Raw genomic sequence first — 22,579 nt, forward strand, 5'->3', positions numbered from 1 at the left:
AGAGACATCCTTGTGTGTGCCATACTTGGTTTAGAAATTACTGACTTATATTCTGGTTTTAAGTCTTCAGAATTTGGATGGGCTAATTCATGAAAACAAAAACAAAAACAAACAAAAAAACAAAACAAAACACTGGAGAGATTCTTTGCAGTGTTTGGTGATGCTGAAAGCTCTGGGTGCCTTTTCAACTCTGCAAGCACTCAGCTGCCCCAGTTCACAATTGAAGCCCTTCCCACATCTTGAGTCTTTTTAACTGCTGGGGGTTTTTTTAATGAAAAAAATAAGTAAGAATAAAAAATCTCTCAGAAACAGAAAACATCCTAGATAGCTTGAAATTTTACTTTTGTTTGTTTTTCACTCTTTACGTCAATGCATCACTGAACTATAAAATTGTTGAATTCCTTTGTGAATAACATCACTAAACATTTAAGGATGCTGCAAATTCTGAAAAATAATGCACATCTTAATCATATTTATTTAGAAAAAACCCAAACAGAATCCTTCAATATTTTATGTATCACTGAACAAGAGACCATTCTGCATGTCTGTCTTAAAAGTCAGGTGTTTTGGGAGGAAAAGGAGGTAGAAAGAACCAGCTGATAGAGCTTGAATTGGCCTTGAACTGGTGGTAAGTGGTGCTAGTTAATTGTCAGTTTGAAAATCCATAAGGTTGTAGTGCAAACTGTTTATATATTTAGATTACTTTGCATATAATTATGACTGCAGTTCTTAACAAGAACAATACCTTAGCCTCAAGGGCCATATGCAGACTTGTGCAGTGATTCCTTGATTGTTACAGGGGTGGTGGGCTCCTATGTGGTGGGCACGGAGAAACACTTTTCCCAAAGTGCATGAGATATTTCTGTAAGGGAGAATTATTATCCCAATGAATTGTTAATGAAGTACTGAATATTACTGTAAGTGAATGATCTGAGCCTAGAACTAAACACAGATACAAAAAGTAATTTTTGTATGTTTTAAAAGAAAGTATAGCATAATTAACATTCCATAAAATTTATCGTTTTAAAATAGTACAGAAGTCAATGGGTTTTAGAATATACACAGAGGCATGCAAGCATCATGACTATTTAATTTCAGACCATTTTACTCAAACCCAAATAATGAATTATGAGTCTCTCATTTTCTCTCTAGCCACTGGAAACACACTTAATTTCTGTCTCTATAAATTTACCTATTTTAGACATTTCATATAAATGGAATCATACAATATGTAAACTTTTCTGTCTGTTTTCTCTTACTTGGCATAATGTTTTCAAAGTTTATCCACATTACAGCAGGTATCAGTTGTTCCTTTCTTTTCACTATTAAAAATAGAAAATTCCATTCTATGAATAAGCAATACTTTGTTTCATCCAATCATCAATTGATGGACATTTGTGTTGGTATGGTTTTAATATATACTAAAATTACTCAGAAATGCAACTGTCATGTGAATGGGGAAAAGATTGTTCTGTTTTGTTTTGTTCAAAATTTTGTGGAGAACTAGTCACCATTTTAGAAAAATCACATCACTAATAGGAATATGATTGTGGATTTGAGTCAGCAATAAACTTATGTGTTTCAGTTTTTATTTACAGATGTTGCATCCTTGGTTTTATATATTATACATCGCTATTCTTTTACTTAGTCTTTATTTTAAGGTATAATTTGTCATCAGAGTCTGGGTAAATTTCACTTAAGTCTAAACTTAGTTATTATAAATAGGCTTAAACTTTTAAATATTTTATTATATATTCTGACATTATATGCCAGAGTATTTGAAAATTAAAATAAATATTATAAATTTATTTTATTTCATTTGTGAATTATGTATATTTTTGAAATTACATGCAAATAGAGGTTACATTACACTGGGGAACAATTTTTTTTCATTTTCTGTTGCATGAGGTTTTAGAACTGTTTCTATATATATATCTGCATCGCTGATTCCAAATATAAAATTCATTTTTTGGTGTATGCTCTAGTTTTTATGCAGTTTTAATTTCTTTCTGTTATAGTTAATGGCATGCATTGGTTTTTAAATTGGAGTTAAAGGGCAACGACTCTTGGATTGAACGTAACCACAAGGCAATTAATGTTTTACAAACATCACTTTTACATAATTGTAGTTGTTTTTAAATGTAAAAAATTATTATCTGATAAAAACACCCTCTTATTTTGTTTTAAGATTGAATCATGGCTTCTTCAAGTAGGCGTAAATGTAAGAATAGTCCTGACCTTCTGTTATATATGTGACTGTTACACACTTCAACATCAAAGGCGCAATATTTTATCATTTGTGACACGTGCATATATTGCCTATTTTCAAGTTCCCCTTGGTGATCAAGACAAGAATTGGGCTCCTCATATTGTGTGTCATAATTGTGAGAAAATGCTTCATGGCTGGACAAAAGGAAAACACAAAGAAATGCCTTTTGGTATTTCCATGGTTTGGCATGAACCTAAGGACCACAGCAGTGACTGTTGTTTTGTCTGATCCATACAAAGGGCATCGGCAAGAAAAAATGGCATATGATCGCATTTCCTAATATTACTTCAGCAATACGACCTATCCCACAATCTGAGACACTCCCAGTTCCAGTTTTCAATGGTTTTATTTCTTCTAAGGATAAAGAAAGTGAACGTGGTGATCAAGTGTATTTTGATAAGATGCATGAGGAAATGATTGTAGAATCTGAAGGATCTTCTTCTGATGCCAAGCAATCATTAACCCCTCAGCAGTTTAGCCAACCCAAATTGAATGACTTAGTAAAGATGACATAAGAATTTTCCTCGACTTTCTGAAGTATGAGGAGCATAACTGGATCATTTGTGTGAATCTTAAAATGGTAAATTTCCTGCTAGGACAACAGAAAGGTTTCACGAAGTATCCTTGCTTTCTGTGTTTGTGGGACAGCCAAGCTTGGGAGAAACACGGGACACAGAAGGCTGAATTGTGAAGCTCTGGAAGTAGGGATGCAAAATATTATGAATGAACCTGTAGTTAATCAGGACAGAATCATTTTTCCCCCACTTCACATCAACTTGGCTTAATGAAGGCTTTGAATAGAGAAAGTGAATGCTTTCAACATATTATTTCTGTTTTTCCTTCCTTGTCTTTCGAGAAGATAAAAGCAGGTGTATTCAATGGACCTCAAATACGAACCCTCACACATTAATAAGAATTTGCCAGGAAGATGAGTAAGGAGGAGAAAGCAGCATGACAGTCTTTTGTGGCAGTTACAAAGAACTTCCTTGGCAACAAAAAAGCAGAAAACTATGAACTTCTGGTTCAAAGGATGCTGTTGGCTATCCGCGACATTGGATGTAACATGAGCATTAAGATTCACTTCCTGAACAGTCACTTTGATAAGTTTCCCGAAAATCTTGGAGCTGTTAGTGATGAGCAGACTACTGCTGCAGCATCAAACAAGATTTTCCTCAAAAAGTACATAAACGCAGAGCTACAAATGCAAACTTTTGCCTGACATATGGTTTTTGTTTTTTTGATATGGTGTATTATGTTAACTATTTTACATATGTTGAATCATCCTTGTGATTCTGGGATGAATCCCACGTATTAATAATGACCTATTTTTTTAATGTGTTGTTTATTTGATTGGCAGGTATTTTGTGTAGGATTTCAGCATCTGTATTCATTAGAAATATTGTTCTGTAGTTTTCTTTCCTTGTGTTGTTCTTGCCAAGTTTTGGTATGAGGGTTATTTGGACTCATATGTGTTTGGAATTATTACTTCTTCTTCAGTTTTTTGTAAGACTTTGAGTAGAATAGGAACCAAGTCTTCTTTGAATGTTTGATAGAATTCACTAGTGTAGCCATCTGGCCCTGGACTTTTATTTTTTGGGAAGTTTTTGATAGTTGTTTCTGTTTCCTCCCTGCTTATGGGTCTGTTTAGGCTTTCCGCTTCTTCATGACAGTCTTGGAAGATTGTATTGTTCTAGGAATTTATCCATTTCTTTTAGATTGTTAAACTTGGTGGCATACACTTTTTATAGTATTCTACAATAATTCTTTGTATATCTATGATTTCTGTGGTGATTTCTCCTCTTTCATTTTGGATTTTGTTCATATGAGATTTTTCTCTTTTTCCTTGATGAGTCTTGCCAAGGGTTTGTCAATTTTGTTGATCTTTACAAAGAACCATCTCCTTGATTTATTGATTTTTTTCTATAGTTTTTCTATTCTCTATTATATTTATTTCTGTTCTGATTTTTATTATTTTCTTTCTTCTGCTGGTTTTGGGTTGCCTTTGTTTTTCTTTTTCTAGTTCCTTAAGATGTGAATTTAAGTGGTTTATTTGTTCATATAGGCCTGTAGTGATATAAACTTCCCTCTTATTACTGCTTTTGCTGCATCCCAGAGATTCTAATATGTCATATTGTCATTTTTGTTTGTCTGTATGTATCTTTTGAACTCTGCTTTTATTTCTTCTTTGACCCACTCATTTTTTAAAAGTATGTTGTTTAATTTTCACATTTTTGTGGGTCTGTTTACTTCTTTTTTGCAGTTGAATTCTAATGTCAAAGCTTTATGGTCAGAGATATGCTTGGTATAATTTCAGTCTTTCTGAATTTGTTGATGTTATTTTTGTGGCCCAACATATGGTCAATTCTTAAGAATGTTCCATGTACACTAGAGAAAAATATATACTCTGGAGCTTTGGGATGAACTGTCCTATAGATGTCTATCATATCCAATTGTTCTAGTGTTTTATTTAAGGCCAATATTTCTTTATTGATTTTCTGTTTGGATGAATGATCTAGAGCCGTCAACAGTGTATTGAGGTTTTCCAGTAAAATTGTATTTTTGTCAGTTTTTGTTTTTAGGTCAGTCAGTAGTTCTCTTATATATTTTGGTGCTTCTTGGTTTGGTGTATATATATTAAGAAGTGTTATGTCTTCTTGATTTAATATCTCCTTTATCATTATGAAATGACCATTGTTGTCTCTGATTATCTTTACTGTCTTGTAGTCAGCATTGTTAGATATGAGTATGACTACACCTGCTTTTTTGGGGGATATTTACTTGGAGAATCATTTTTCTTTTTTTTTTCTTTTTTTTTTTTTTTTTATTTTATAATTTTATTTTTTTAATGGGGTGACATCAATAAATCAGGATACATATATTCAAAGATAACAAGTCCAGGTTATCTTGTCATTCAATTATGTTGCATACCCACCACCCAAAGTCAGATTGTCCTCTGTCACCTTCTATCTTGTTTTCTTTGTGCCCCTCCCACCCCCTATCCCTCTCCCATTCCCCCCTCCCCCCCGTAACCACCACACTCTTATCAATGTCTCTTAGTTTCACTATTAGGAGAATCATTTTTCAACCTTTCACTTTGAATTTGTTTTTATCCTTGTAGCTTAGATGTGTTTCCTGAAGGTAGCATACAGTTGAATTTTTTTAAATTTATTCTGCTACTCTGTGTCTTTTTATTGGTGAATTCAATTCATTTACTTTTAGTGTAATTATTGACCCTTCAGGGTTTTCTATTGCCACTTATATATTGCTTTCTGATAGCTTTGTATCTTGTTTGGTTCTTCTCTTTTGTTTTTCTATCATTTGTTTTTGCTTGGTTGTATTCTATACTTCTTTTCTCTGTTACTTCTTTTTTAAGCTATGTGTTTCTGTGGTAATTTTTAGGAGTGTTTACCATTAAGAAATAGAAAGCATACATATAGTGTTCATTGTAGTACATTATCTCATGAGTGCTTCTGCACTCCATCCTCCTTTGGTACTGTTAATCTTTGTTCTCTCCCCTTTTTTGTTTTTGTTGTCACAGATTAATCCTGTTTTTATTGTGATTTTGATGGAGCTTTTACTTGTAGTTTTGTTTTGTTATTTTGTATCTGTTTGGAAACCCCCCTTTAGTATTTCCTGAAGTGGGGGTTTTCTGGTGATAAATTCCCTCATCTTTTCAGTTTCTGTGAATGTTTTTATTTCTCCTTCATATTTGAAGAATAGCTTTGATGGATGTAGTATTCTTGGCTGGAAGTTCCTCTCTTTCCAAACTTTAAATATTGGAGTCCACTCTTTTCTGTCTTATAGAGTTTCTGCTGAGAAGTCTGATGATAATCTAATGGGCCTTCCTTTATATGTTGTATTCTTCTTTTCCCTAGCTGCCTTGAGAGCTTTTTCTTTGTCATTGGTTTGTGATAATTTTATTATGATGTGCCTTGGAGTAGGTTTGTTAGGGTTAAGATAACATGGTGTTCTGTTTGCTTCTTGAATTCAAGGCTCTAATTCTTTCCACAGGTTTGGAAAGTTTTCATCTATTATTTGTTTGAATATGTCCTCCATTCCATTTCTCTCTCTTCTCCTTCTGATATACCCATTACTCTTATGTTGCTCTTTCTGATGGAGTCAGACAATTCCTGTATGGCCTTCTCATTTTTTTAAATTCATGAGTCTCTCTTCTATTATGTCTGCAGTGTCTCTAGTTGCCTGTTTTCTATGTCACTAATTATCACCTCTATCTGGCCTGTTCTATTAGCTAAGCTTGTTGCCTCATTTTTCAGTTCATGTATTGAATTTTTTCATCTCTGTTCGATTCATTTTCATAGTTTTTAATTTCCTTGGTGCTGTATTCTTTCTGTTCATTGAATTGTTTTTTTTTAGCTCCCTAAATTGCCTTTCTGTGCTTTCTTGTATTTCCCTGAGTATTTTTAGATCTTCATTTTAAATTCTCTGTCATTTAACTTCAAGGTTTCCAAGCAATTGAAATTTTTTTATAGATTTTTTTTTCTGATCTATCTGAGCTAGATCTCTGTCTTTTGTATCCATAATATTTGATTTATTTTTCATTAATGGCATTTGAGAGTTGTATTGTTACTAACACTAATAAGAGATAATAAAAAAAATTGAGAAAATACAGTGAAAAAGTGAAAATTCTATTGTGCTAAGTGGAACAAAAACTACATAGAATGAAGAGCCTGAGTTCGGGGGGAATGACAAAGATATAAAAAATGAAGTAAAAACACACAAAATACCACAAGAAAGAATTTGAATGAAGAATAAAATAATTTGTAAGTGATCATTGAATGAGAGAAAAGGTGAAAGAGAAAAAAGAAAAAGAAAATAATTGAAAAAATACAGTGAAAAATGAAAATTCTACTGTGTCAAGTGGAACAAAAACTACATAGAATGGAGAGCCAGAGTTGGGGGTAAATGACAGAGAGATAACAAAATGAAGTAAAAAACACACAAAATGCCACAAAGAAAAAAATTAAATAGAGAATAAAGTAATTTGTTTGTGAATGAAAATCGAATGAGAGAAAAAGTAAAAGAGAAAAGAAGAAACAAGAAGAGAAATAAATAACAAACAAACAAAAACAAATCAAAACAAAAAAGAGTTAAGGTTTTTGGAATGTAATCCTCATAGAAAAAAACAAGAATGAAAGTGTAACACTTATGGGTAATGAAGTTCAAAATGAAAAGGAAAGAATAAAATGGAAAGAGGATAAAATGACCAAGGTGGAAAAAAAAAGATGAAAAATACAAGAAAAAAATGGGAAAAAGTTATAAAAAATGTGGTTTTTTTCCTGGTTTTAAGAGGTTATCTTTTTCCTTTTTCTTTTTGGCTGGTGGTGCTGTACCCCTGGTTTTGCCCCTGTGGCACTTTTCAGCAGAGATTTGCAGTTGATGTGCTGTTATGGCGATGGCATAAGCTAAGTCTCAGTCCCATTGGTAGGCAGGGTTTGTTAGCGTTTGCAAGCTCCAAAAATGGGAGAGTTCGTTTTCCTGCTGCCTCTCCCCAAGTCTCTCCTTCTTGAACCAGCAGCCCGGGGACCCAGCTGTGAAGTTGCTCCAGACACTACTTGCAGAGCAAGAGGTTCTAAGGCAGAGGTCCCCAAACTACAGCCTGCGGACCACATGCGGCCCCCTGAGGCCATTTATCTGGTCCCTGCCACATTTCTGGAAGGGGCACCTCTTTCATTGGTGGTCAGTGAGAGGAGCGTAGTTCCCATTGAAATACTGGTCAGTTTGTTGATTTAAATTTACTTGTTCTTTATTTTCAATATTGTATTTGTTTCCATTTTATTTTTTTTTACTTTAAAATAAGATATGTGCTGTGTGCATAGGGATTTGTTCATAGTTTTTTTATAGTCCGGTCCTCCAATGGTCAGAGGGACAGTGAACTGGCCCCCTGTGTAAAAAGTTTGGGGACCCCTGCTCTAAGGGCTGCCTAGTCCCCACTTTAGCCCTTCTCAAAGCATAGTTCTGGGTAAGGCTTTGCCAGCCAGAGCTTCCAGCATAAGCAGGCAGGGCTGGGAGCTGATTGCTTTTCAGTTGTCTTTCTATAAACTGTTTTGGCTGGTGGGAAGATGCCCCAGCCACTACCTGCAGAGAAAGAGGCTCCAAAAGCTACCAAGTACCTCCTCCAGATCCTCTCAAAGCACAGCTCTGGGTAAGGATTTGTCAACCAGAGCCACCAGCATAATAAGCAGGCATGGCAGTGAGCTGGCTTCTGGTCAGGCTTTTTTCTAAGGGTCCCTGGGTATGTGTAGCTTGCCTCAGTGCTCTGCAGGTCTGATCTCCACAAGCTTCTCCTTTATGCCCTGTTTGGGAAGCCACAGCCTAACCTGCCCAACTTCTACAGTGCTCTCTGAAGTCTACTCTGCAGGAATGCACTTTGTAACTTGTATCAGCTGGTGGGAAATTTCCCCAGCCACTGCCTACAGAGCAAAAGGCCCTAAGAACTGCCAAGTCCTTCCTCCGGGTGTGCTCCCAGCACAGTTCTGGGTAAACCTTTTTCAACCAGAGCTGCCAGCATAAGCAGGCATGGCAGTGAGCTGACTTCTGGTCAGGCTCCTTTCTAAGGGACCCCAGGTATGTCTTGTTTGCCTCAGTGCTCCACGGGTCTGATTTCCACAGGCCTCTCCCTTGTGCCTTGTTAGGTAGCCAACAGCAAGCTGCTTGTGTGGCCCGCCCAGTGCCCAGCCCCCACCACTTCTGCAGGTCTGCTTTGCGGGAATGTGCTTTGTAACTTGTATCAGCTGGCAGAGGTGCCCTGCCTGGACAGGTCAAGACCTAGGGATCCTGGCCCTTGTGCACATCCCGTGCTGTTGGTCCAGGAGCCAGGACCACACAGAAACTCTGGCTACAGCCCACGCAGAAGGCCACTGATGACAATCTCTGGCCTAGCCCCTTTGTCTGTGAACATGTGTGCCCACTCACACACTATCTGCAATTGCAGACCGGGAGTGAACAAGGCCCAAAGCTGCTCTGGTGCCGGCCTCCGCAGGCAACTTGCTCTTCCACTTCTTCTGGGGCATGCCGCTCGTGCTAGCTTCATGTCTGCTATCTCAGGCTGAGCCGCCGACACACTCTCCTCGGTTTGAACGTCTCTGCCCTCGTCAGCTTTTCCCGTGCCTCCAGCCCTCACTTTCTTTCAGTTCCAGGTGAAAGCAGCCCTTCCTCAGGTCAGTGAGGAAAGTGGAATACTCCGTTCTCCATCTTATTTCCTTCAGAGTGGATTATATATTCAGCCACCTTTTTGCCCAATCGTACCTTTGTTTGATGTATGTGTATTTCAGATCCTTCTGGGATTGTTTCTCTGTCTCTAGTTGTTGAATTTGTTCAAATTTCAGAGGGAGATATTGGGAGCACTCCTCATGGCACCATTTCTCTGATGCAACTTTTTACTATTACCCAACCTTCTCCCAATAGATCACAGGTTAGCAAACTTTGTAAAGGGAAAATAGTAAATAGTAAATACATTAGGCTCTCTGAGCCATAAGAATTCTGTTGCAGTTCTTCAACTCTTGTTGTAGTGCAAAGGCAGCTATGGCTAACATATAAACAAGTGGCTGAGTTACAATGAAAGTTCATTCATTTACAAAACAAACCACAGATTTAGTGTAAGGGGCACCATTTCTTAATCCTTGGCCTGGACTTATATATTGTTAAAGTCTAGACATGTTAAATTCAACTTTTTAAAATCCTTCAGATGAGTTACAGAAAACATTGAGGATAATGAAAAAGAAAAAGGTGTCTGGCATGTTTCCTTTTTCTTCTTAGTAAAACCAAGTTGCTCCTGGTGATCACTATTTCCCTAAGTATTTACAAAAATTTCTTAAACAATCTACTTGGAATCATGTCCTGGGCTGATTACATGGTTGCTGATCTACAGTTTTTAGATTCTACTTTTTCTTTTGTAATAATTGCAACTATACTTGGCCACTTTACCAGTGAGTTGGGTATAAAACTGAGCATGTCAGGTCATAACTCTGCACTAACAGGAATTATCTATGAATTTGCTTGGATGATTAGCCTGGATGTCAAAAGGGCTGGGATGTGGGGAAACAGAGGCCCGGTAGACATTGTGTGTAGTTGCTAAAAATTTTCTTATACAACAGATGGCTCAGGCTATTAGTAAGCTGGTTTCTGGATAAACATTCTGACACCAGCAGGGGTCTTCCCCCAAATGCAATTACTTGTTTGTATCAGTAGCATTGTCCAAGTTGGGTTATATAGGCATTTTCCAGTGGTTTAAAAATATTAGCAAAAGTGATGATAAATGGGACTTTTACAAAGTTGAGCTTTCTAGAAAGAGACTATAAAATAATAATTTAGTTTTTCTCCTAAGTTTTTTTTTTTTTGTCTGTCTTGAATGGGGCTAGCATGGACACAGGGAACTTTTAGGTGACACACAGTAAGAGTAATCTGAAAGCAATAATAATAACAATAGCTTACCTATTGCTTTATATTTATAAAAAATTTCATTTTTTTCCTGTTTTTCTAGTGTTCTCATAATCTTTAAACTTTGTACAATGTTCTCCATTTTACTGATATGAAATCTCAGAGAGACGGTTACAAGCTTTTTAGACTGTAAATGGAGGGCATAAACCCAAATCTTTAGGGGGGGAATCTTTTGGCTTTTAATTGTAAGGCTCTTTTCAAGATATGCAGAGCTTTTTAGTCCTGAAATGTGGACGGAAGAAGAGGAAATATGACAATGGTGAGGTACTGGCTGGGGAGAGAAGTGAGAAACCTTGAGAGTGTCTCAATCTGGCCACCTTGAGAAGGATTCAGGTCAAGGGACAAAGAAATCAAGACTTCACATGCATGGAAGGTGGAAACAGAGAGAAGAGCTATTTTGATTGGACAGCCAGCATCTAGCATCCTATTAACTAAATGTAAAAGTTGTTTTTTGGGGGTTTTTTTTTGTTTTGTTTTTTACAGAGACAGAGAGAGAGTCAGAGAGAGGGATAGACAGGGACGATAGACAGGAATGGAGAGATGAGAAGCATCAATTATTAATTTTTTGTTGTGCATTGTGACACCTTAGTTGTTCATTGATTGCTTTCTCACATGTACCTTGACTGCAGGCCTTCAGCAGACCTAGTAACCCCTTGTTCAAGCCAGTGACCTTGGGTCCAAGCTGGTGAGCTTTTGCTCAAACCAGATGAGCCCGCGCTCAAGCTGGCGACCTCGGGGTCTTGAACCTGGGTCCTCGGTATCCCAGTCCGATGCTCTATCCACTGTGCCACCACCTGGTCAGGCTGTAAAAGATTCTTAAGTCTTTTAGTAACTGCTATGGAATCTGCTTCCTTTCAGCCCTTAAATTTTGCTTCCACACTAGCTTGGTGACCACAAAGTTGAAGTTGATGAAAGTTTAATCCATTTTTTCTATTGTAGTACAGTACTTGGCACCTAATTGCCAACCTTTGCATGGACCCAGTTGAGGATAATGATGTTTACTGCTATAGCCATAGTATTCTCAGTGGTAGAAATAAGACAAGCTGCAGATTATATGCAATGAACTGCAAAGTAGCTGTAGCTCCATTACTTTTTCTGCTGCAGGAGGAGAAATGTAAGAATAAAATGCATGAGAATAATATAACTTTAGGCCAGGGTTGCAAACTGGTCTATTCTCGTAAACAGATAAGAATCAGCCATATTTTTAAAGAAAGTTCAATAGGTTATAAATATATAAAATTTGGAGACTTTATATAAACATTTCTGGTTTTGAAGAAGAAGAAGAAGAAGAAGAAGAAGAAGAAGAAGAAGAAGAAGAAGAAGAAGAAGAAGAAGAAGGAGGAGGAGGAGGAGAAGAGGAGGAGGAGGAGGAGGAGGAAAGAGGAGGAGGAGGAGGAAAGAGGAGGAGGAGGAGGGAAGGGAGAGGAGGAGGAGGAAGAGGAAGAAGAGGGGGAAGAAAAGAAAAAACAGAAGAATTGGATCACACAGGCTTCCTAATGCTGGATGGAACAGTAGGGTGGGACCAAATACTGGCAGCTGGAACCCTGTTGGGTGCTAGGTCTTTACCTTCATCATTGTGTGCTTAGGTAGTGGTAGGTGAATCTAGCTAACTAACCTGTGTTTCCTGGCTAGCTCTTGTAGGCACGTATGCCTTTTAGGCTTTGTTTGCAAACTACCCTTAACCAATTAAGATTCCTTCAAAAATGTATTTGCAGAGTTTATTCATAGTGAGAAGCCACTGCCAAGCTGTCCCATGATGTATGGCTACATATCCATGTACCATGGCCTAATAGTTGAGAATGACTGTCTTTAATAAAGCCATTTATTCATAGTGTGTGTTTGCCTGTCCTTGTGGACTAAATGGGAATTAACGCTGGATAAACATTGCCTAGTTTATAAATATAGTTAGTTGTGGTAGGGGTCCTAGCTTCATGTTTGATAATCAGTTATTATTTTTTTAGTAATGAAACTAGTAACCAAAATAAAAAAAAATGAGAGCTTAACTTTTTTTTGAAGTGAAACAAAACTCCTTAAATAAATAAAATAAATGAAAGCCACTGGTGGGACAATGATGTGAACATCCACAACATCCAGTGATATGCCCCTGAGATATTTAGGAGGAAAGAATCTGGCCTCTACAGCCTAAAATCTCTAACTCTTTACTAGCACGGGATTGTCAGGTATGTGTGTGCATGCAGCTGATGACTTTCTTTTTTACTTTGAAGAGCAAACATTGTTTAATTTTATTCCTTTTTTATTGTGATAAGATTCTAGTCCTGAGTCCCCACTTCCTTAGTGGTGCCCTTTATCTTGTTTTCTGATATTTATAAACTAGATGGATATGTCTTGAGCCCCAGAATTTGCCAAACATTAAATCTTTTATTTTGAAGGTAGATAGCTCACAAAAGGAGACATGACATACTTCCTTGTCAGTCAAGCCCTATAGATTTTAGAATGGGTTTGTAAAACTTAATTAAAAGAGAAAATCATATTTTAACATGATAGTTAACCTTCAGGAAGAAATGCATATGCCATGAAGGTGAGGAATGCATGGATCTCTTCACATAAACATTTTTATGCCCTCCATAACTTATATTAGTGACGATGGCAAGGTGGCATAATATACTGCACTATAAAATCACTATATTGCTTTGTGAAAATTACATTGGATTTGATCAGAAAAAAATGTTGACTTGTGTATTGGTGAAAACATTCTTCATCATTCTACGATGAAAAAAAGACAAACAGGAAAAGTTCTCAACATGCTTGCCATGTCCATTTACACATAAATCTAACCACATAAAAAAGTTTAAAAATAAGCTTTATCTTAAAATTTTTGTCTTATGAAATAAGCCATACTTTCCTTTTTACCTAAAAAACCCTTTGCATTTGCTCTAATTTATTTATAACATTATTCATAGAATTTGATGCACAAGTTCAAACTCAACATTAGTCATACCACACTGAGTTTTTTATTACCAGAAATACATAGTTTTTAAATCATAAATATTCAGATTCAATGGGCAGAAGATAGCTATTGAATTCCCTAAACTGGTGCATGTCAAATTTCAATACAAGTTGATGGTTCACACATTTGTGTAAGGGACTTGGATAGATCTAAATTGAATTTGAGAACATTTACAAATATTTGAACTGTTTTATTGAGTGGTTGCCTGATTCTGATGTGGCCTTTTCTCTACTTCTCTCTTCTTTCATGTCTTTCAAGGGAGGCTATTGCATTTAGTAAACAATGGAAAATGAACTAAGAGACCTTAGACTAGCTCTTTCATTGACTTACAGGTTCTGGTTACAGACTAAGAAAAGCTGCGAGCTCTGTGTATTGTAATTTATGAGAAGGATCTGTATGTTGCCATAGAAAAGAGAGTATTCTTTATTCTTCTCATTGTAGTTTCACTCAAGACCCACGCCTTTAAAAGAGTATTCTATGAAACACTAATCTCATAGAAAAGGGATTGTGATCAGGTAATAGTAATGGTTGCAGACTTCTTTTTAATAGAAATAATCTACTTTTAGTTAATCTTTAATAATGTTGAAATTTTAGGTAAATATTCACATTTGTGGTTCTCTTCAAACAGTAAAAATTTGATAATGTATCTTCACACAGAAATAATTTCTCATAGCTTCTCATAGGCAGAAAATGAGCTCTTCATTAGTCAAGTGTCCACTTAACGTGTCTGGATCTGGATGAGTTTTACTTAGTTTCCCCATTCTAGTCTGTATTGAAGACACACAGTGCTTTTTGGTGTATTAAAGGCTCCAAAAATTCCCTCAAAAATGTTTCTATTTTATTTTATTTAAAACTTTTTCCCAACTATATTTGATTATGAAATATTTTGGACTGTACATTCTAGATAGTATTTTGATTTTTAATTTTTACTTCAAAATATACACATGAAAGTCAATTCTACTATATTACTTGGTACATGGATGTGGACCATGAATTCAAGTAATTCTTATTTTCTGGTATAAATTTTATGTTACCTTCTGAAAAATATTTGTGAAAGTATTTGGGAAGCCTAAATTTTGCAATGAGAATTTTATTTCCATTTCTGGATGATTTTCTAAGCATTCAAGATGTAGAATCAACCTATCTAGTTTAAGTGTTTACACATTAAATCGCATTGCAAGGTTTATGGTAGAAATGTAAAGTTACCTGAGGTTTAACATGAAAACATCCAGACTAGGGGACCACTGTGCTGCTGATCTAATAAGAGGCCCTAACAACATGCATTCCAGATTAAAGGCTTTGGAGAAAAAAACAGATACAGTTGCGATATCATAAGTAATAAGAACACATACTACTATTATAGTATCCCCAGGTAAACTAAAAATTAAGTAGATATTTATTTCATATAAGCATCAGCTGAGTAACTCTCAAGAAGAGAAGAGGGGTAATAATTGCTTTTTGGTAAGTGTGCCTCATATGTATTATCCAAGTGCTCACTATGAAATCCCAAAAGTGTATTTGACTTTTCATCTTGCTGGCTTGCTGCAGTTATATTGATGGGTTTATGGTTTTCCCAACATGAGGTTTTGAGTTCATGGCTGTTATAGCAGCAAAGATTTCATGAAAAGAATTCTGACTTACTACAATTCTCTATATTGGGTATTCTCTAGATTTGGCTAAAATGGATTTAGAAAAAATAAATGGCAAATAAAGAGGACAAGTAGATTTAAAAAGAAGATATTTATCACTTTAATAGGGCTGTCCAACATTTGGTCACATAGATTATTCTGAAACCCAATTGCTTTAATGGTTTTCCTATCTCAGCAGAAGAGATCTGAATACTCTTAGAAAGAGCAAATTGGAAAAAGGTGCCATGATAAGACTTGTTGCTACAGCACTATGTAATTAATGATGCAAGACTTTGGACTTAACCAGAGGGTGTTTCTTCAGTCTAGGCTAGCAATACAAACCTTAAGATACTGTATTTACAGGACTTATTAACACAGGGATCCACATTCTACCATGCCTCTGCTGGAGTCTTAACAGCATGGTGGAGCAGCTCCCTCCAGAATCCTCTCTTTCTTATTTGTGCAAAAGCTTGTAGTTCTAAAAATATTTTCCAGAAGAGATTAAAACTTATTATATATCAATTGAATATAAAGTATAATTCTGTAAGCCAAGCTTGCATGCTAATATTGCACAGGGCAGAAAACAATAAAACAGGACACTACTTCCTTGGGCATCGTAGAAACAGAAGAAAGCTCTTGCCTCAGTATTTTGATGCCTTGGATACCAGGAATATACTTGTAGCTGGCCCTCCAGGGTGAGTGCCCTGCTGAACTCTTGAAAGGGCACATCTTCCTTGCCAATAGAAAAAGAAATAACAAAAGAAATAAAACAAAACATCCAAAATTCAAAGAGATACTCCAGCCCCCTCAAACTGGGGTACTGTTCATTTCTTGAAGAGAATATATAATATTTCAAAATATTACATATACATATTTTTTCAAATGGTACAAAGTAACTATAGATCCATTTTCGAAGGCAGTGGATCGTTCTTCATAATCCCCAAAATTTTCATTGAGAAAACTCCCATTTCTTTTTTAAAACCCACATTCCATGTTGTTAAAACTCTGTGTCTTCCAACTATAGGATCTTCATGACACAGTAAAAGCACTGTGATTCTCTGGTAACCAGTCAAAGTGCAAATAAGAAATCCTTTTGGCTTGTAATGTGTTAGATGTTTTAAATTCTTAAAATGTGTTTTCCACAGAGTTGGCTTTTCCTTTATTACCACAACGAATGCTTCTGTTAGGTTCTTGGGTGAATCTGAAACCAAAGAAAGAAAGAAATTTCAGGGAGAAAAGAACAAACTGAAGGCACAAAGAAAGGTGATCAGGCAGAAAACTGAGAACATCTTGAATTTTTAGGATTTTGCTTCTTTCAAGTTACCTGAAGTGAAAAATGTTAATGTCTAGACATTCTCAAATGGTGATCAAAGCACATTGATAGACCACCATCAACTTATTAAACTAATTTTAATCAATAAATCAATTTATTAAACTAATTTTGCCATAAGTAAGGAGACAAGATTCTTGAAGCCAGGTTTAACTGTGATTGGCTTTATGGGCATGAGACCAATGCAGTTGCACAGAGCCTGGTGCTGAAAAGGGCCCCACACTGATTTAATGACCAGCTGCTGCCATCTAGAAATTATTAATAATTTTTGAAAAAGGGTCCCTGATTTTTCACTTTGGATTGGACTCTGCACATTATTCAGCCAGTCCTGTGTTTGATGAGAATTTTAGCTGAGTGAGCTGTTCCATGTTCTTGTCAGGTTGGCTTGTTGTAGGATGTAGAGGGGCTGCATAAAGTGGAGTCATTGACAAAGTTCTAGAACATAAGGCATTTTTCTTCATCAGCTCTTAATTCTTTATCACCTTAAACATTGAGTGTCTAAATGTAGGGAGCATATTTGGGAATATACTTGAAATTTTCAGAGTCAGGTAGGAACAGTAATAAAAGTCTGCATTCAAAAGTTGGTTGGGCCAGCAGTGGAATGCAGAGAAATCTGCACACATATATTTCTTTTATCTTCTCCATATAAATAACAGATCCTTCCAAATGTTGGTTTTCTGCATTTCAGTGGTATTTATCAACTATTCTGTCTTCTTTTGCACCAAAGGAAGGAGAAAATGACATTCACAAAAATTCCTTTCTTTTATCTTTATGAACCCACCACCCTTATCCCTGCCACCCAACCTTGGGCCCTATTCTCCATGGAAGATCAGGGGCTCTGTCAAGTCCACCATCATATCCTCAAGACCTTTATACAATAAGTTTAGGGAGTGGAGGCTTAAATATATTTATTAGCTAAAGAAATGAATGAGTTCACTTGGACCTAGGAGTAATTGCAGTATTATGCTAGCGTAAGTTGTTTCATTCTTCCTTTCTGCAATCTCTAAACATTCATCTCTCTCTTTCTTTCCTTTTCTTTCTTTCTCTTTCTCTCCCACTGTCACCCTTCCAATTTTAAACACCTTTCATGCAAAATAAAATAAAAATCAGGATTGTAAATCTCTCAGAGCACTTCAGACGGTGAAATTTTGAGTAAAGGAGCTAAAATATGTCAGAGTTACTATTTTACCTTTTCAGTAATATAAAAAATATTGTGGAGATAGGCAAAGTCAGAGCCGCCATTAGGAGGATGGGCCCAGGAGGCTATGAACAAATGATTGTGGTGGATTTGTGTTGGTCTGATCACATAAAACAGGGATTTGACCAGATGGCTATTGTGGTTATGTGTGCAATCTGAGTTCTGGTCACTCGTCATTTTAGGGGATGAAATTTTACTCTACATTGCACACTAACTTGATTTTCTCATCGTCTGAAAGACATTAACATACTGGATTGTATGAAGCCTAAAGTTACATGGTACTTTCCTGGGTATTATACCAGATTATGTTCTGCTGTTTTAATCTAAATATTTTTCTTTCCAAGTGATTTTGATTTTCACCTAATTTAATTTTTTTCTCTTCCTATCCCTAAAAAACCAGTGTTCACATTTTACTTGTGAATTATTATACCATTGTTAAACAACTTATTTTCTCTATGGTAAGGTCTGTCTTTCTAAATTAAGCCATTGTTTCTGAATGTATAGTGTATAGATTTGTTACTGAATCCAACTTTCAAAATTATATTTTTAATATATGAGTTTAAAGAAAAGAAATCAACTAGTAGTATCTAAAACCACAGGAAAAATATATAGTTAAAATTTACATCAGGTAGTCTTGCTGTAAACTACCAACAAAGCAATTTTAATAAAACAGTTGAAGCAATGAGCAAGCAGGGAGGGACAAAGTTAAAATTTAATGACCAGCTTTATTCTACTGGAGGCTCTTCATAGGAGGCATTTATTCAGGAAGCTTCCTCTTTCTGTAAAATTTGGTCTTTCAAATCTCCTGAAAGGAAAGCCTTTATCTAATTCTACCTGTCTTCTTTCTGTGTGTTATATCATCACCCAGATCCAATTTTCCTAAGATTTTCCTTTAGATTGTGGCCAATTCCCCTGGTTACTTCTCAATCTGGAATGTCTCGGTATTCAAATAAAACAATGAATTTCTACTCTTTACTCTTAAATAAAACACATAAAAATATAAATTAGATTATACTTGGAAGCATCTTTTATCTACATTTCAAAGACTGCTGGGAATTTTGGTTTAGGATGATTATTTGAAAGTAATGCCTATAATAAGAAGATTTTGGAAACAATCCTATATAAAGAAAAACAGTGATGTGCCAGGAATATTTCTTGCAAATATTTTCAAATTGGAATTACTTTTTAAAATAACATACAATGGAAAATGACAGTTGTTATTAATAATCTGGGTCTATTTTTCTTTTCCTAAGAGCATTCTTTTTGAGCCAATCTTACACATGAGACAAAGAAAGGTGATATTTATTTATTTATTTTTCACTTTGATAAAAATTTGAATTTTTTTATCCTAAAGATCAACTCTTAGGCCCTGGCCGGTTGGCTCAGTGGTAGAGCATCGGCATGGTGTGCAGGAGTCCTGGGTTCAATTCCCAGCCAGGGCACACAGGAGAAGCACCCATCTGCTTTTCCACCCCTCCTCCTCTCCTTCCTCTCTGTCTCTCTCTTCCCCTCCCACAGCCAAGGCTACATTGGAGCAAAGTTGGCCCAGGCGCTGAGGATGGCTCTGTGACCTCTGCCTCAGGCGCTAGAATGGCTCTTGTTGCAACAGAGTGATGCCCCAGATGGGCAGAGCATCTCCCCCTGGTGGGTGTGCTGGGTGGATCCCGGTCGAGCTCATGCGGGAATCTGTCTGACTGCCTCCTCATTTCCAACTTCAGAAAAATACAGAAAAATAAAAGATCACCTCTTAGTTAAGAACAGAAAAATAAAATAATGATTCAAAATAAAGTATATTTGTGAATTAAACTCTTTTAAAAGTTAAATTGCTAGAGTCAATATTTGAAGTGTGTAGACATCATTTTCTAATGGGAAAAAATACATAGGACATATATGAAAAATGTATATAAAACTAGTTTTCAGAACGTATGTTCTAAAAACTGTTGTTGGCACATCAATGGAAAGCTCCTGGAAAGGTCATCTGGACTTATTTAGTGCCTTTGTGTTTTAAAGTGTTTATTTCATTGTGAATTTCTTTGTAAGGAAGAGGCAAAATTTGTAAGTCAGTTGGAATGTCTGATTCCTCTCCAGGTTTAACAAGTAAAGCTTTTTCTAGTGTCATTTTTTTTCCTTCTCTAAAGACGGACGTGAGAGTTCTCAGTTGACTAACGCATCATCATAAAGCTATAGAGCAGTGTCTTATTTCCTCCTTTGAAATGGATGTGCATGTCAGAAGAGGTACCCCTCTGCTTTCAAACCATGGCAAAGGCGATTTATTTTTCTTGTACACTCAGCTTTCTGGGTTTCAGTCAGCCCACATAGGGTGGTAAGGGACACAGTGTTCTCCAGCCTCCATCACTGTGATCAGATCGGCACTGTACTTCTGCAGTGCTGGAAATGTGAGGAATGGTTTTACAACACACCTGATGCTTTTCAAATACAGAGGCTGAATACAAGAAAGACACATGAGTCCCAAGAAGGTCGCATGCAAAATCTCTGTGTTTGGTTTGCTGTTTATGTTCTTGTTTCCAAAGAGTCTCCCTGTTGGTACACTTGGAGTTTTACATGTTAAATCCTAAAATAACTTGACTTGCACTATTATTCTTTACTGAGTTACAAGTCTGGAGGCACCATGAAAGCAGGGCTTATTTCAGTAAAAAGTGATAAATTATCATTTGGAATAGGAAATAAAGATTTGACATAAAATGCAGAGGTGGGCCAAAGTAGGTTTACAGTTATAATACAAATAAATAATACAGTAATTAATAATTAATAACATAAGAATAAACTCCGTGTTTCCCATTCAACTCTAAACCTACTTTAGCCTATCCTTGTATATCAGCAACATATTCAAAATAATGGTGATTGGATTCCAGTCATAATTCTAGAATTACACTAGCTATGATTCAGAGTAGTTTAGCACTAACTTGTAAAGGCATCTTCAGATTATTTGATAAAATCATGTTCAGACAAAATTTAACCAAAAGAATACTTGAAACCCATATGCCGTCAGGTAATTAAAATGGTTTCCAGGAATAATTTGCATGGACCAGGTTTATTTATGTAAGAGTTTCTTTAAAATAAAATACAATAATCCAAGCTGAGCTTCTTGGGCACACAAAAATATATGTTAACAAGCTAGAATGATTCAGAAATCTCTCTAGGCTGCAAGCCAAAGAGGTATGGCCATTTACTAGCTAATGTGATCAGTGTAGGCAAACAAATTTGACACGCAAAACATCTCCACCTATTTTACATATGTATAAAAAATAAGTGTTTAATATAGTATTATATAACATTACTTTTGTTTTCTGCATCAAAAAGCTTCAAGAACCAATTTTAGTTTTTGAAAAGAATGCTGAGAAGAAAGATCAAGTTAAGGCTCATAATACAGGAGTTGGAATCAGAGATACTTTTTAAAATTTGAGTCACCTTTTGGAAGATTACAAGGTCAACATATTGGGACTTATAATTGGTGCTGCTTCCTTTAAAAATATGTAATACATCAAAATACATACACATATAACATATTCATATGGAACACATATATATGACTATACTAATTGTTAAAATAGTATACTAATTGTTAAAATAGTAATACACCTTTGTACTAGTAAATAAATAGATAGTCTTAAGTGTTTTGAGCTCCCCACCCTCCCCTGACCTCCTTTAGGACTCCCAGACTTTCTTATGGTCCAATATATAGAAGGTCAATGTCTGGCCTAGTTGGCTTCTTTGTCTTGCTCCAACATCATGACATCAATTCTGATAAGTTGGGTAGCCTCATAATACAGATTGTTAAATATTCTGAAGACAACTTCTGTTCTAACCAGATAAATCAAGGAATGATTGTTCACATCACAAAAACCTTTTTTTTCCCTTATCAGATCATCAAAAATTCCTTTTAAAAATCTGTATTTAAATGCAGAACTTTTCAACAAACCATGTGGACAAACTAGACAACATCCTCATTTTATTACCTATTCAATGATGTTGGGTAAATTATTCAAATAGTTGCCCCACTGCAACCTAGCCTTATTTATGAGCCAGTAGCAGAAAAACTAAAATGCTCAGGATAAAAAAGTTAAATTCAATCTCTAACTTTTTGTTCATGGATGAACACTGACCAGAATTGTTAATTTCTGCGAAGGAAAAGGCTTTTTTTCTTTCTAGTTCAAAGCTTCTCTGGAGGATGTTTGGGCAACACAAAGGAAAACCGTACAGTTAGCAACATACATGAGACATTTTAGATCAATGAACTTACTCTTGTGGTCTTAATTTTATTGCCTGTAGCACACATCCATCCGGAATTATCAGGGAGTGTCTTACATTCTTCTCCCTCGAGACAAGGCTCCATCTCACACCACCACTTTCCAATCACTATGGAGGCTGTGCAAAAACAGGGGACAAGTGTTTACAATTCGTCCAACAACCTGGGCACTGCTACTGCGTCCTCTTCAGGTGGGAATGTTCTTGAACCTCTCATGACTGGCTAAGAATACTCTACTTAGAAAAATACATATTTAATTTATAAGTTTTACAATGCAAGTATAATTAGTTTCATCAACATTTTGTCAAAAATCCCCCATAATAAAATCATATGGACTTACATTTTGGAAGAATTTTGTCATTTTTAAAAAATCAAAACTGTACTATTTCTTTCCAGTGAAGGGAGCAAATTGCTAAAGACTGTTTAGAATGACTGAACTGTTCTTTTCAGAGAGACCAGTTT

General features: G+C 35.9%; 1 protein-coding gene across 1 annotated transcript in view; it reads right to left on the minus strand.

The window, feature by feature from the left end:
- Window positions 1-15,457: 15,457 nt before the first annotated feature.
- TAFA1 (TAFA chemokine like family member 1) overlaps window positions 15,458-22,579 on the minus strand; it is a 608,302-nt gene continuing 601,180 nt past the window's right edge. The window contains exons 4-5 of the mRNA XM_066244831.1: window positions 22,112-22,236; window positions 15,458-16,523 (exon numbers count right to left, since the gene is read on the minus strand). Coding sequence (XP_066100928.1) covers window positions 16,506-16,523; window positions 22,112-22,236 — 143 coding nt within the window. The 3' untranslated portion in view covers window positions 15,458-16,505. The remainder of the gene's footprint in view (window positions 16,524-22,111; window positions 22,237-22,579) is intronic.

This window comes from Saccopteryx bilineata, chromosome 10 (assembly GCF_036850765.1).
Source record: "Saccopteryx bilineata isolate mSacBil1 chromosome 10, mSacBil1_pri_phased_curated, whole genome shotgun sequence".
In the NCBI taxonomy this organism is placed as follows: Eukaryota; Metazoa; Chordata; class Mammalia; order Chiroptera; family Emballonuridae; genus Saccopteryx; species Saccopteryx bilineata.